This window comes from Plecotus auritus (genome assembly GCF_963455305.1).
Source record: "Plecotus auritus genome assembly, chromosome: 8".
NCBI lineage: Eukaryota > Metazoa > Chordata > Mammalia > Chiroptera > Vespertilionidae > Plecotus > Plecotus auritus.
In genome coordinates, this window is record NC_137782.1 from 82,510,898 (window position 1) to 82,523,524 (window position 12,627).

A 12,627-nucleotide genomic window follows, 5' to 3' on the forward strand; every position below is an offset into this window, starting at 1 on the left:
TAAACTTATGAATTGCTTATTTCTGGAAATTTTCATTTAATATTTTTGGGCCCCAGTTGACTGCAGTTTAACTGAAACCATGGAAAACACAGCCACAGAAAAAGGGTGGGGGGACTACTGTAACTAAAATGGCCCACTGCTTTTTTGATGACACTGGTTGACCAAATTAGGTCAACATCATTACTCTTTAAAGTAGATGAAATAAAACTTAGGACTTTTAAAACATAAGGTTGGTGGATTTTAAATACTAACTTTTCACCTCTCAAAGCATCTATTTTTATTAAGCATCTGATAGTCTCATGCTTCTTAGGAATCTACCTAAGCTTGACTTCTGAGCAACTTCATATAAATAGACATTCTGATGCTTACGTCATGAATATCCTCAAGCCTTCAAAAAGAAGAAGTAGAGCAGTTAGGAATTTCACCATCGATCTTCGGGAGTCCTGGTACCCAGCCAATAGAACTAGTTAGCAGTCCAGCTGCAGCGATGTTGTGCCCAGATAGACTTTTGGGTCAGATCCTGATAGTGTCAATGGCAGGGGCCTTTAATTGGCCTTGAATATGCTCTGAAGTCACGTAAGGTTTCAAATTCTTTGTAACTTTTAAAGAATGACATTTTCCAAGGAGTAGAAGCTAAATTGTTATAAAATTTATTTTATTAAACTAATAAAAATCCATTTTAAAGTACTAAAGTGGAATAAGTTTAGGAATGGTAGATTTGATTTTCTGAAAGACCACTAGAGGTCATAAGAGATCTTGGAAAGAAAAAGGTGCTTTGTTTTGCACATCTAAGAAAAAATGTGTCAACTGGAGTTTCTCCTTCCCCAGGTTCAAACCGTATTCATGGTAAAAGGTTGGTTTAGTTAAAATATACTGCATTGTTTAGCACTACCACTAAATTAGATCCTCTATGAATTATTTTGCTCATTCATTGATTTCTTTCTTTTTTTGTTGTTGTTTTTAATCCTCATCCTAGGATATGTTTATTGATTTTAGAGAGAGGGCAAGGCGGGGAGAAAGAGAAACATTGATGTGAGGGATACAGTGATCCTTGCCTCTCACACGCACCCCAATGGGGAACCAAAATAAACCCTCAACCTAGGTATGTGCCCTGACTGGGAATCGAACCAGAAGCCTTTTAGTGTTTGGGACTACGCTCCAACTAACTGAGCCACACCGGCCAGGGCCATTCCTTGATTTCTTAAAATATACATATGCACACACACTCAGGCTTGAAGAAATATGATATTCGTGGCATTTAAAGTGATATCAGAAATACTTCTTCAATGCTACACTTTTAAGTCTAGCTAATGAAATGCAAATCCTCTCTGAATGTGCAAAATACCATCAGATAGGAGAGAGGCAGCCCTGCCAATATTCTGAATGCAAAGATGGCCTGCTGCTGCTGCTGCTGCTGCTGCTGTCATAGTCCTTAAGTGTGAACCTTCTATCTGAGAATTTGCAATGGTTTCTTTGCTGGCAAGAATATGTGTACCTACTGCACTGGAGGGAGGGTTGCCTGTAGGTTTTCCTCCAGGATTGTAATTATACAGCAGAGTGGACAGGATGCTGAGGCATTGAAGCAATCTTAATCTGCCTGTCACTGAGAGACTGTGCCAGCCACCTGGGGAAGGTCTGGAGTCCAGGCAGCACAATGCTCCTGAAAGCCCAGCTAACCGACATAGTGGGAATGACGAGTGAGTGTGTTCTTTCTTGTCCCTACCTCCCAGGAAGCCAGTGAGAGCCATCAGGTCCCGGTCACTTTTCACCTGGCCTTCTCCTGGGTTTAAGGGACATCCATACCCCAAGTGAGATACAGTATCCTTGAGAGGATGTTGATTTTCTTAAGTTTGAATTTTACTCCATTTTCATCGGGCATGTTTCTCATAGTCTGACAGACATTTAGGTGCCTGAGCAATCAATTAGTCTCTACATATGGGATGGGCCTTTTGTTTCCTCCAAACAAGTTAAAATGAAATCTTCTCTAACGGATTATGTTAACAAGCACATTGTACTGAATAGAAGAAATAAGGAATGCCGCTTTTCACTCAGAGAATGGTGCCATTCCCATTGTACTGTATGCTGGTGAACTTCAACCTTCCACAGTCACCAGTCATCACTACTGACATGCTGTGCCTCAGAGGTGAGGGGCACCTGGCTCTCCTGTGCAGAAGGAATTCACAGGAAGTCCTGGCTCTCCTCCTGATGGCAGGCGGTACTCACTGCCGAGTGCTTGGATTTAAACATGTTGATGGATGAATTGTTTTTGGTATCCAGGTTGCTTTGTTTCTTTGGGGCTAGACCTTGTCATGTGCCATTTGAGACTCTGTGAGGCTGATGTCATACTTTATCATTAGCACTGGGGGCTGATGCAAGATCATAAATTATCAATTACCCCAAGGAATGCATTTAGCAGAACAAGTTCCTCTTTACCCATTTTGGGGAAGGGCTAAGGAAGAGACTCTTTAAAATGCCACAATTTAGGTGTTTCCTCTTATTTTTTCCAAAAGAACTGGTATTGAGGTATGATATGGATAACTTTGTTAATGGGCTATTGAGGGCTCATGATTAGTCTTACAGCCCTGTGTCTCTCTGAACTTTTATTCCTGATTTTTATATCCATAGGTTAATATTTTTGTGTGCATCATATAGATAAGGCCATGTCCATAGTTTGTTTTGGGGTTCCTTGGGTTGTAGCAGTCTTGATCAATTTAAAATGAAAATTATTAGGATATTGGGTTATTTCCCCATAATTTAAAATAATTGTCTCTTTACTAAATATTGATACAGATTCTCAAAATGTTTGAAAATGGATTTGTTGGCTATTCTCTCTTAGAATCTTTTTTAAAAACTAATATCATCCAGGACTCGTTACAGAGTAAAGCCACTTCTATTAGCATCATTTTTTTGTTATTAATCTTCAACCAAGGATATTTTCCATTGATTTTTAGAGAGAATAAAAGGGAGGAGGAGAGACAGAGAGAGCGAAACATCGATGTGAGAGAGACACATCGATTGGTTGCCTCCAGCAGGCACCCGACTGGGGGCCAGGAATCGAGCCTGCAACTGAGGTACATGCCCTTGAGTGGAATTGAACCCAAGACCCTCAGCCCAGAGACTGATGCTCTAGCCACTGAGTCAACAAGGCTAGAGCTATTAGCACCCTTTCCGCAGGTTGCTAAGTGGGAAAGCGAGTGGTTTCTGGAACGCAGTGGAGCTCTTTCAGCTGAGGTCCTGGGTGCTCAGGTAGAGTCAGCTGACAGTGATTCCTGGCACAGAACGGGTGTGTGAAGTCTCCCAGGAGCAAATGCTGCCGGGGGCTTACTGCCTGCCAGAGACTGAACTTGAGGGTGTCAGGTTCACCCTTGCATCACCACATTGTATCCTCCCCTCTATCCTTGCCCTGGCCCTTTTGTAGATGCATAATGTTAAAGTGACTGGGCAGGTTTCTCAGCAAGTGGAGTCAGAGGCTGAGTGGAAGGGCTGTGGAGCTGCCAGCGTGGGGCTGTGGGCTCACTCCCAGATACACCCTCTGAGGCCACATATCTCTCACCTGAAAAGCAGGCTTAGCTATGGCACTTCAGTGCATGCGGAACACTGGACAAGGTCCTGGCATATGATAAGGATCCCATCCATGTTGGCCATCATTGTTGCCCCTGTGCTGCAGGCTACAGTGCGTGCAGATGTGAAATGTAAGCAAAGCCAGACACTGGTTAAAGTGGTAAGGACAGATTTTAATCAGTAATAACTATTGCCATAGGGAAAAGAGTTCAACATAAACTGAATTCAACTTCAGTTTGTACAGAGGTGAGTAGGAGTTTTAAATGGAAAGGGAGGACTCGATAGGGGGCCAATAGAAGCAGGGAAGGGAAAAATTATAGAAAGTGGGAAGGGGGGATTGGTCCAAGTGAAAACCACCCGAGTTTGCTAACTGGCACTTATTGAAGTCACTCTCCCCCCGTCCCCACAGAGACTTGGAGACAGGGGTCCTATCCACAGGTGTTGGCTGGAACCAACAGGACATTTTTTTGGCAGCCTTAAGCATTCTCCGGGAAACACTTTAAGGGGGGCTAGGGCCACCCTAGGAATGTGGCCGTAAGCTGTTAGAAAATATGTTAGTGTTTATTCAGGTCTTTACAGGCCAAGGTTGAGGCCTGTTGAGAAGAGGGCTCAGAGTGTCCTGGCCAGAGTTGGGTCAAGGACAGAGTCTTCATCACAGAGAAACACAGAACTCCCCCTTATCCCTGAAGAGCATGTTCCTGGGTTGGGAACATGACCTGCATTGACGTTAACACCAGAAGTGGCCAATGAGTACCCAGTGGTGACCCTGTCATTGGGTTTCTAGGACAGAAGGCTGGAGGGTGTGAGGTGTAGGTGAGCCTTGAAAGATGCTGGAATTTGGAATAAGTGAGGGGGTCAAAGTGCTGGAGAGGAAAAGAGGTGGAAGGAGGGGAGGACGGGAGGTGCCCTTCTAAGAACAATAAATAGATCAACTTGTTTCACTGTTGGTGCTGAGGATGGAAAGATGGAGGCATCAAAAATGAGGCTAAGGGCTCTGGTTTATCCCAGAAACAGTGGAGGCTGGCAAAAGCTTTTGAGTAAGGGAGTGAGGTGAAGAAAGCAGGATTTTAAACAGATTGGTGATGGTGGATGGAATGGATGAGTTTATTCCTACAGTGGCCAAGGGGCAACTAGTGCAATAATTCAAGCTTTTGTAGTGATAGCCTCTTCCATTCATTAATCAATGTTCTACAACTGTTCTTATTGACCCTTGCTACCTAAGTAATAATAGTGTTAATGATAATAACCTGTTTTTATTATTATTTGATCATTTACTGTCCTTATGACAGGTGAAAAAACTGTGACATAGGTTAAGTGACTTGCCCAAGGTTACAGCTATTAAATCCAGTCTCAGGCATTCTAGCTTCCCAGCCCAGGCTGTGACCACTACACTGTATGGTATATTCTCCAGTCTTTTCAAAAGCACTCTCCATAAGCCTTTGGCACATTTATTGTGGGGCCTTAGTACATCCCAGCCAAAGGTGACATACACATAAAAATAGATGGGCAGGAGGTCAAGAATTACTTTAAAAAAAATGAGTGCAGAGCTAAAATAGTTTTTTAAAAATATATATATTTTTATTGATTTCAGAGATGAAGGAAGAGAGAGAGAGAGATAGAAACATCAATGATGAGAGAGAATCATTGATCAGCTGCCTCCTGCACGCCCCCCACTGGGGATCGAGCTCACAACCCAGGCATGTGCCCTTGACCGGAATCGAACCCGGGACCCTTCAGTCCGCAGGTGGAGGCTCTCTCCACTGAGCCAAACCAGCTAGGGCTAAAATAGTTTTTGAAATGGCCATGTCTGTCCTAAAAACACAGTTGGTGTTTCTTTCTGGTTCCCTATTTTCCACTCACCACTATAGAATCCTTCTGATGCCCTGGCATGTGGAAGGAGACTGTTTGGTGACATCAGACCCAGGTTAATAGTTTAACAAGCAAATATCCTGGCTGCCTGGATAAGGACCCCCTGCTGTCTCTCCTTCCAGGAAGTGTTGACAAGAGGTGGTATTTTTCCTTCTTGTGCCGGGGTCTGTTGGCTGGCTCTCTCCTTAGCTCTCAGGTTTTATAGGGCAGAGACCTAGTTTTTCAAATATATGTTTCTTCCATCAAGATGCTTATTATTGATGAAAAACCATCATTATTCCAAAAGTTAAGCCTGTGTCACAAGAGGGAAAGGTTTCATCCTGGGACAGTGCTCTGCAAACTCATTAGTCAACAGAGCCAAATATCAACAGTACAACGATTGAAATTTCTTTTGAGAGCCGAAAACCGACTTCTGTGCATGGGCCATGAAGTTTCAATCGCACTGTACGTGCGCGCCCGCACGTGGTATTTTGGGGAAGAGCCACACTCAAGGGGCCAAAGAGCCGCATGTGGCTCGCGAGCCGCCATTTGCCGACCACTGTCCTGGGAGAAGGGTGGAGATTTTTATCCTGAGTGCACAGGGTGGTCCAGTTTAAAGCATTTAGATTGGGGGGTGGAGCTGTGGCAGGATTGGGGCGGGGGAGGGGGATCTTTTCCAACAAGGATTGGAGGAGCTGTGGCAGGGCTGGCTGGATGATCCACAGTGTTATCTCTTGCCCTTGAGCCAAAGTCTCTCCTTCTCAACTGCTTGTGCTTCTTGCTGCCAATTTTCAAAAGGAATGCCGATTTAAAGGAAGATTTTTGAAGTGCCTTGTTGGCTTAGTGCAGTGGTCGGCAAACTCATTAGTCAACAGAGCCAAATATCAACAGTACAACGATTGAAATTTCTTTTGAGAGCCAAAATTTTTAAACTTAAACTATATAGGTAGGTACATTGTTATTAACTTAATTAGGGTACTCCTTCAATCGCACTGTATGTGCGCGCCCGCACGTGGTATTTTGTGGAAGAGCCACACTCAAGGGGCCAAAGAGCCGCATGTGGCTCGCGAGCTGCCATTTGCCGACCACTGGCTTAGTGTAGCATGTGATGGCTGGGTCCAGATCAGCTGACCTGAGTTCTTAGCATAGCTCTGCTGCCACCTGTTTCTATGGTCTCAGGCAAAGCATTCCATCATCCCCATGAGCCTTGCTCTCCTCCATCTGAGGAGTGAATATGGTGCCCACCTCCTGCGATTGCCATGATAATCTGGATAAAGCCCTGAGCTTTCTATACATACTAATCACTCCATAGGTGGCGCTACTATTAATATCAAAGAGAACATATAGAAGTTAAAGTGGGATAATGAAGATGCCATAGTAAAGAAATGAACGGGGAGGGGGGAGGTTAGTAGCCAAATGAGATATATACAAAAATATAATGCAAATGTGTATATTTTTAACAAGAAAAGTATCAGGATAAAAGTATAAGAACATCTTAGAGAGTAAAATAGAACACTAAATATAACTAAGGAAGTACTAAAAAGGAAAGAATGTTAAATATGGCAGCAAAATGGGTCCAAGGCTAGCATCACTATGCTGCCATAAATCTGGTTCTTGGGTCCTCTCTCCACCACACACACACACACACACACACACACGCACACGCACACGCACACGCACACACGCACATTGGTTGTCAAGGTCACTGTAGAGGGTCCTGAGAATGGATGGTGAGCAGAACTTCATTGCCTTTAAGTCAGCATTTCCCCCTCCATGTGAAGTGTCGAAATATCGCAGGAATTCTTTTGGGGGGAGGAAGAGGATTCTGGGGACAATGCCATAGAAGCAGTGTTCTTTGGAACACATTTGGGCAATGCTATCCCCAGCATCTTGTTCTTTGGCTCATGATAAGCTGCTCTACCTTTCACAACCAAACATGCTGAGTGTGTTCCCTCTGCCAGGAAGTTTCCACCCCAGGTCTCCTCATAGCTTCCTCTCCTTCTCCTCATTCAGGTCCCAACTCTGACGTACCCTCCTCAGAGAGGTAGGTCTTCCCTGACCACTTGACCCCATCACTCTCCATCCCAAAGCACTGTCATTGTTGAAATGTGTGAAGTGATGTGTTTGTTACATTTTTATCATCTGTTTCTCCTATTAGAGTGGAAGTTCATTTCACCTGCATGTTGTTGTGTTCCTGGCATTTAGAACAGGGTCTGGCACATAGGTGCTCCTTTTAAAGAAAGAACACTGAACTTAAGTCTTTCTCTTAACAGGGTGGAAGATCATGATGATCTCATGCCAATATTTATGCAACATGACACAATTCTGAGAGCAACTTATGGCGAATACTTTCTGGCTGAACTAATAGAGGCCCAAGACAAAGAGAACCATGCTGTTGTGTGTGAGGTTGGTGATTAATCCCCTAGGGATACGCTTAGTGACAGAAATGGGAGAAATAAGAAGCATTGTTGTTCCAGGTTTCGCCGGCACTCCTGGAGCTGTCATACCCTCCTTCTTCTCCATGCCCTTCCAGGTGGCATGCCAAGCCAGTTTCCGAGCTGTGGCATCACACCCCTTCCCAGTGTTAATTGGCTTTCGGTTTTTAGGTTTTTGTGAGGTCCTTCCAGATGCCCAGGCTGTTGTGGATTCTTTGCCCTGACTCTAGAGGTAGGGGTTAGAGTTAGAGAGAGGGGAAAAGATCCACCAGTGGTATGTAGGGGGATTTCTTCTTGTTTTTTTAGGTGTCTTTTTTTCAAATATATTTTTGTTGATTTCAGAGAAGAAGGGAGAGGGAGAGAAAGATAGAAACATCAGTGGTGAGAGAATCATTGATTGGCTGTCTCCTGCATGCCCCCTACTGGGGATCAAGCCTGCAACCTGGGCATATGCCCTGATGGGGAATTGAACCATGACCTCCTGGTTCATAGGTCGACACTCAACCACAGAGGCATGCCAGTTGGGCTGGGGGGAGGGGATTTCTGAGACCCTAAGTTCCCAAAGGCCAGAAGTTGGAAACCAGTATCCTACTGGCAGATGCATTTTGTTTGACTTGGAAAATAATTTTTAACTTTTTATTTTAACAATATTTCACACTTAAAGCAAACTTATAAGTACCCCAATTCCATAAATGTTAACATTTTACCACATTTTCTGTATTATTCTCTTTGCTTGCTCTTTCTCTATGTCTATCTAGAGATAAATATATATTGCATATATATTATGTATTTTTTATGAACCATTTAAGCATAAGATACAGAAGTAATGCCCCTTCACCATTAAATACTTCAATGTATATTTCCTCAAAACAAGGATGTTGTCTTCTGTAACTAGCACAGTGGTTGAGTCAAGCTCAATCCTGTTATCTGACCACAGACCTTGCTCAGATTTTACTGATAGTCCCCATGATCCCGGTCAGAGCAGATGGAAATGCAGATCATTCAATGAGCTCACGTGTCACGTGTCTTCAGTCTCTTGTAATCTGGAACAGTGTCCCAGTCTGTCTGTCGGTCATGACAATGACAGTTTTGAAAAGCACAGGTCAGTTATTTTGGGGAATATCTCTCAATTTGGATTTGTCCAGTGTTTTCCCATGATATGATTTAGGTTATTATGGAGTAAATGTTGTTGTGTTAATGGCTAACATTTAAAAATTAGGAAAGTATCTATAACAATTTGAATTTGTAGCTTTTCTGGAAAAGTCAGAAGGCCTGCCTGTTGAGTCTGCTCTTCTGCAGGGCCCCAGTGTTTGGAGCTCTGGAGCAGCTCTCACTGCATGCAGTCCTGGTGCCCGCCAGCCCAGCACTATCCCCACTGCACCCTGGGGCTTCATGACCCCTCAGGCTGTCTTCCCCACTTTGTACTAGCCTTGCCCTGTGACCCCATCACTTGGGATATGCCCTACAAGTGTCCTGATTCTGCCACTTTATACCTGCTAGGATGGTTATAATAAAAGAGGACAGTAACAAGTGTGGATAAAAAAGTGGAGAAATTGTAACCCTCATATATTGCTAGTGGGATTATAAAATGGTATAGCCACTTTGGAAAACAGTTTGGCATTTTCTCAAAAATTAAATATAGCCCTGGCTCAGTTGGTTGGAGCGTCATCCCGGACACCAAGTTTGTAGGTTCGATTCCTGGTCAGGGCACATACCTTGGTTGCAAGTTTGATCCCTGGTCGGGGTATGTACAGGAGGCAACCAATTGATGTTTCTCTCTCCCTAAAAACAAACAAACAAACAAATAAACAACAAAAAAACAAACAAACATTCTCAGGTGAGGATTAAATTTTTTTTAAGTTAAATATAGAAGTACTGTTTGACCCAGCAGTTCCACCCCTAGAATTGAAAACACACATACACACAATAACACGTACAGAATTGTTTGTAGCAGCATTATTCAGAATAGCCAAAAAGTAGAAATAGCTCAAATGTTCATCTACTGATGAATGGATATACACCCAGAAGTAGGAGTGTTAGGTCATATAGTAACTCTACTTCTAATTTTTTGAGAAACCTCCATACTGTTTTCTATAGTGGCTGTACCAGTTTACATTCCTACCAACAGCACACCAGGGTTCCTTTTTCTCCATATTCTTGCCAACACTTGTTATCCTTTGCTATCTTTTTGATGATAACTGTTCTAACAGGTGTGAGGTGATACCTCCTCATGGTTTTGATTTGCATTTCCCTGATGACTAATGATGTTGGGCATTTTTTCATGTACCTGTTGGCCATTTGTATGTGTTTCTGATATTAGAGGAAAATCTTTTAACCATTCAGGGTTGAGTATGATACTGTCTGTAAGCTTGTTATATATGGCCTTCATTGTGCTGACATGTGTTTCTTCTATACCCCATTTTTGGACCATTTTTATCATGAGAGGATGTTGCATTTTGTCAAGTGATTTATCTGCTTCTATTGATATGATTTTTGTCTTTAATATCTATTAATTAATGAGGTGCATCACATTTGCTGATTTGTGTATGTTTAACCAGCCTTGTATCCAAGGAAAAATTCTGGTTGGTCATGGTATATGTTTCTTCTAATGTGCTGTTGAATTTGGCTTGCTAATATATTATTGAGAATTTTTGCAACTATATTCATTGTGGATATTGGTCTGTAGTTTTCTTTTCTGGTAGTGTCTGATTTGGATATCAGGATATTTATTGCTGGACTCATAAAATGAATTTGGGAATGTACCCTCCTCTTCAGTTTTTTTGAAAGAGTTTGAGAAGGATTGATGTTAATTCTTCAAGTATTTAGTAGAAATCACCAGTGAAACCATCTGATCTGGGGCTTTTCATTGTTGGGAGGTTTTTGATTACTAATTCAATCTCCTTATTTTTTATTGGTCTGTTCATATTTTCTATTGGTCTGTCCAATTTTTTTTGCCATATAATTGTTCATAGTAGTCCTTTATGATTCTTTGTATTTTTGTTATTAGTTATAATATATGCTCTTTCATTTCTGATTTTATTTGAGCCTTCTATTTTCCTTATTCTAGCTAAAGGTTTGTCGATTTTATTTATCTTTTTGAAGAACCAGCTCTTAGTTTACTGATCTTTTCTCATCATTTTTCTAGTCTTTATTTCATTGGTCCTGCTCTGACTTTTGTTATTCCCTTAATTCTGCTAACTTGAGGCTTAATTTAATCTTTTCCTCATTCCTTGAGTTGTACAATTAGGTTGCTTATTTGTGATCTCTCTTTTTTTCTCGCTGTGACATTTATAAACTTACCTCTTAGAACTGCTTTTTCAGCATCCCTTAGGCTTGGTATATTGTTTTCCATTTTTTTAAAGATATTTTTTATTTCTCTTTTGAGTTATTTTACTTCTTTGTTGTTTAGGAGTCTTTTTAAATATCCACATATTTGTGAATTTTTCAGTTTTCCTAATGTTATTGATTTTTAGTTTCATAACATATGGTTAGAAAAGATACATGGTATGATTTCATCTTCTTAAATTTGCTAAGACTTGTTTTGTGACCTAATGTATAATCTGTCTGGAGAGTGTTTCATGTGTGCTTGAGGAGACTGTGTATTCTGCTGCTGTTGGATGGAATGTTCTGTATATTCCTGTTATGTTCATTTGATCTAAAGTATCAATCTAGTCCAACGTTTCCTTGTTGATTTTCTGTCTGGATATTCTATCCAATGTTTGGGGTATTAAAGTTTCCTATTATTATTGTATTGTTGTCTATCTTCCCCTTGATATTCTTTAGTATTTGCTTAATATATTTAAGTAGCCTGATATGTTGGATACATACACACACACACACGTGTGTGTGTGTGTATATATATATGCTTATATTTATATTTATGATTGTTATATCTTCTTGCTGAATTGAACCCTTTATAATTATATAACGACCTTCTTTGTTTCTTGTTACCATTTTTGGCTTAGAGTCTATTTTGTCTGATACAAGTACCCCTGCTTTCTTTTGGTTTCCACTTGCATGGAATATCTTTTTCCCCCACACTCTCCACTTTAGCATTAGAACTGAAGTGACTCTCTTGTAGGCAGCATATAGTTGGGTCTTGCTTTCTTATTTACCCAGCCACTCTATATCTTTTGATTGGAGAATATAATTCATTTACATTTAGAGTAATTATTGATAGGTAAGGAGTTACTGTTTTCTTTTTTGTAGTACCCTATTCCTTTCATTATCTCTTTCTGCCTTCTTTTGTTAATTATTGATTTTCTGTAGTGGTATGCTTATATTCTTTTTTGTTTATCTTTTGGAGATCTACTGCAGGTTTTTGCTTTGTTGTTACAATGAGGTTTACATAAAATTTTATACATGTAGTAGTCTATTTTATGCTGATAACAACTTCAATCATATACAAAAATTTTACCCTTTTGTTTTCAATGTCACTATTTACTTTTTTAATATTGTATTTATTAATAAATTATAGCTATTTTTATTTTTAATACTTTTGGACTTTAACCTTTATACTAGAGGTAAGTGTTCAACATTCCACCATATTACAGTATTAGAGAATTCTGAATTTGACTATATATTTACTTTATCAGTGTGTTGTATATTTTCATATGTTCTCACGATACTAATTAGTGTCCTTACATTTCGGTTTAAAGAACTCCTTTCAGTATTTCCTGTATGGTAACTCCCTCAGCTTTTGTTTGTCTGGGAAAGTCTTTATCTACCTTTCATTTCAGAAGGATAGTTTTGCTGGGTAAAGTGTTCTTGGTTGGCAGGGTTT

The 12,627-nt window shown here is 40.9% G+C and overlaps 1 protein-coding gene across 1 annotated transcript in view; it reads left to right on the forward strand.

The window, feature by feature from the left end:
* The window catches only part of CFAP61 (cilia and flagella associated protein 61), a 248,954-nt gene that overhangs the window by 15,358 nt on the left and 220,969 nt on the right, over positions 1 to 12,627 (forward strand). The window contains exon 7 of the mRNA XM_080683048.1: positions 7,683 to 7,815. Coding sequence (XP_080539174.1) covers positions 7,683 to 7,815 — 133 coding nt within the window. The remainder of the gene's footprint in view (positions 1 to 7,682; positions 7,816 to 12,627) is intronic.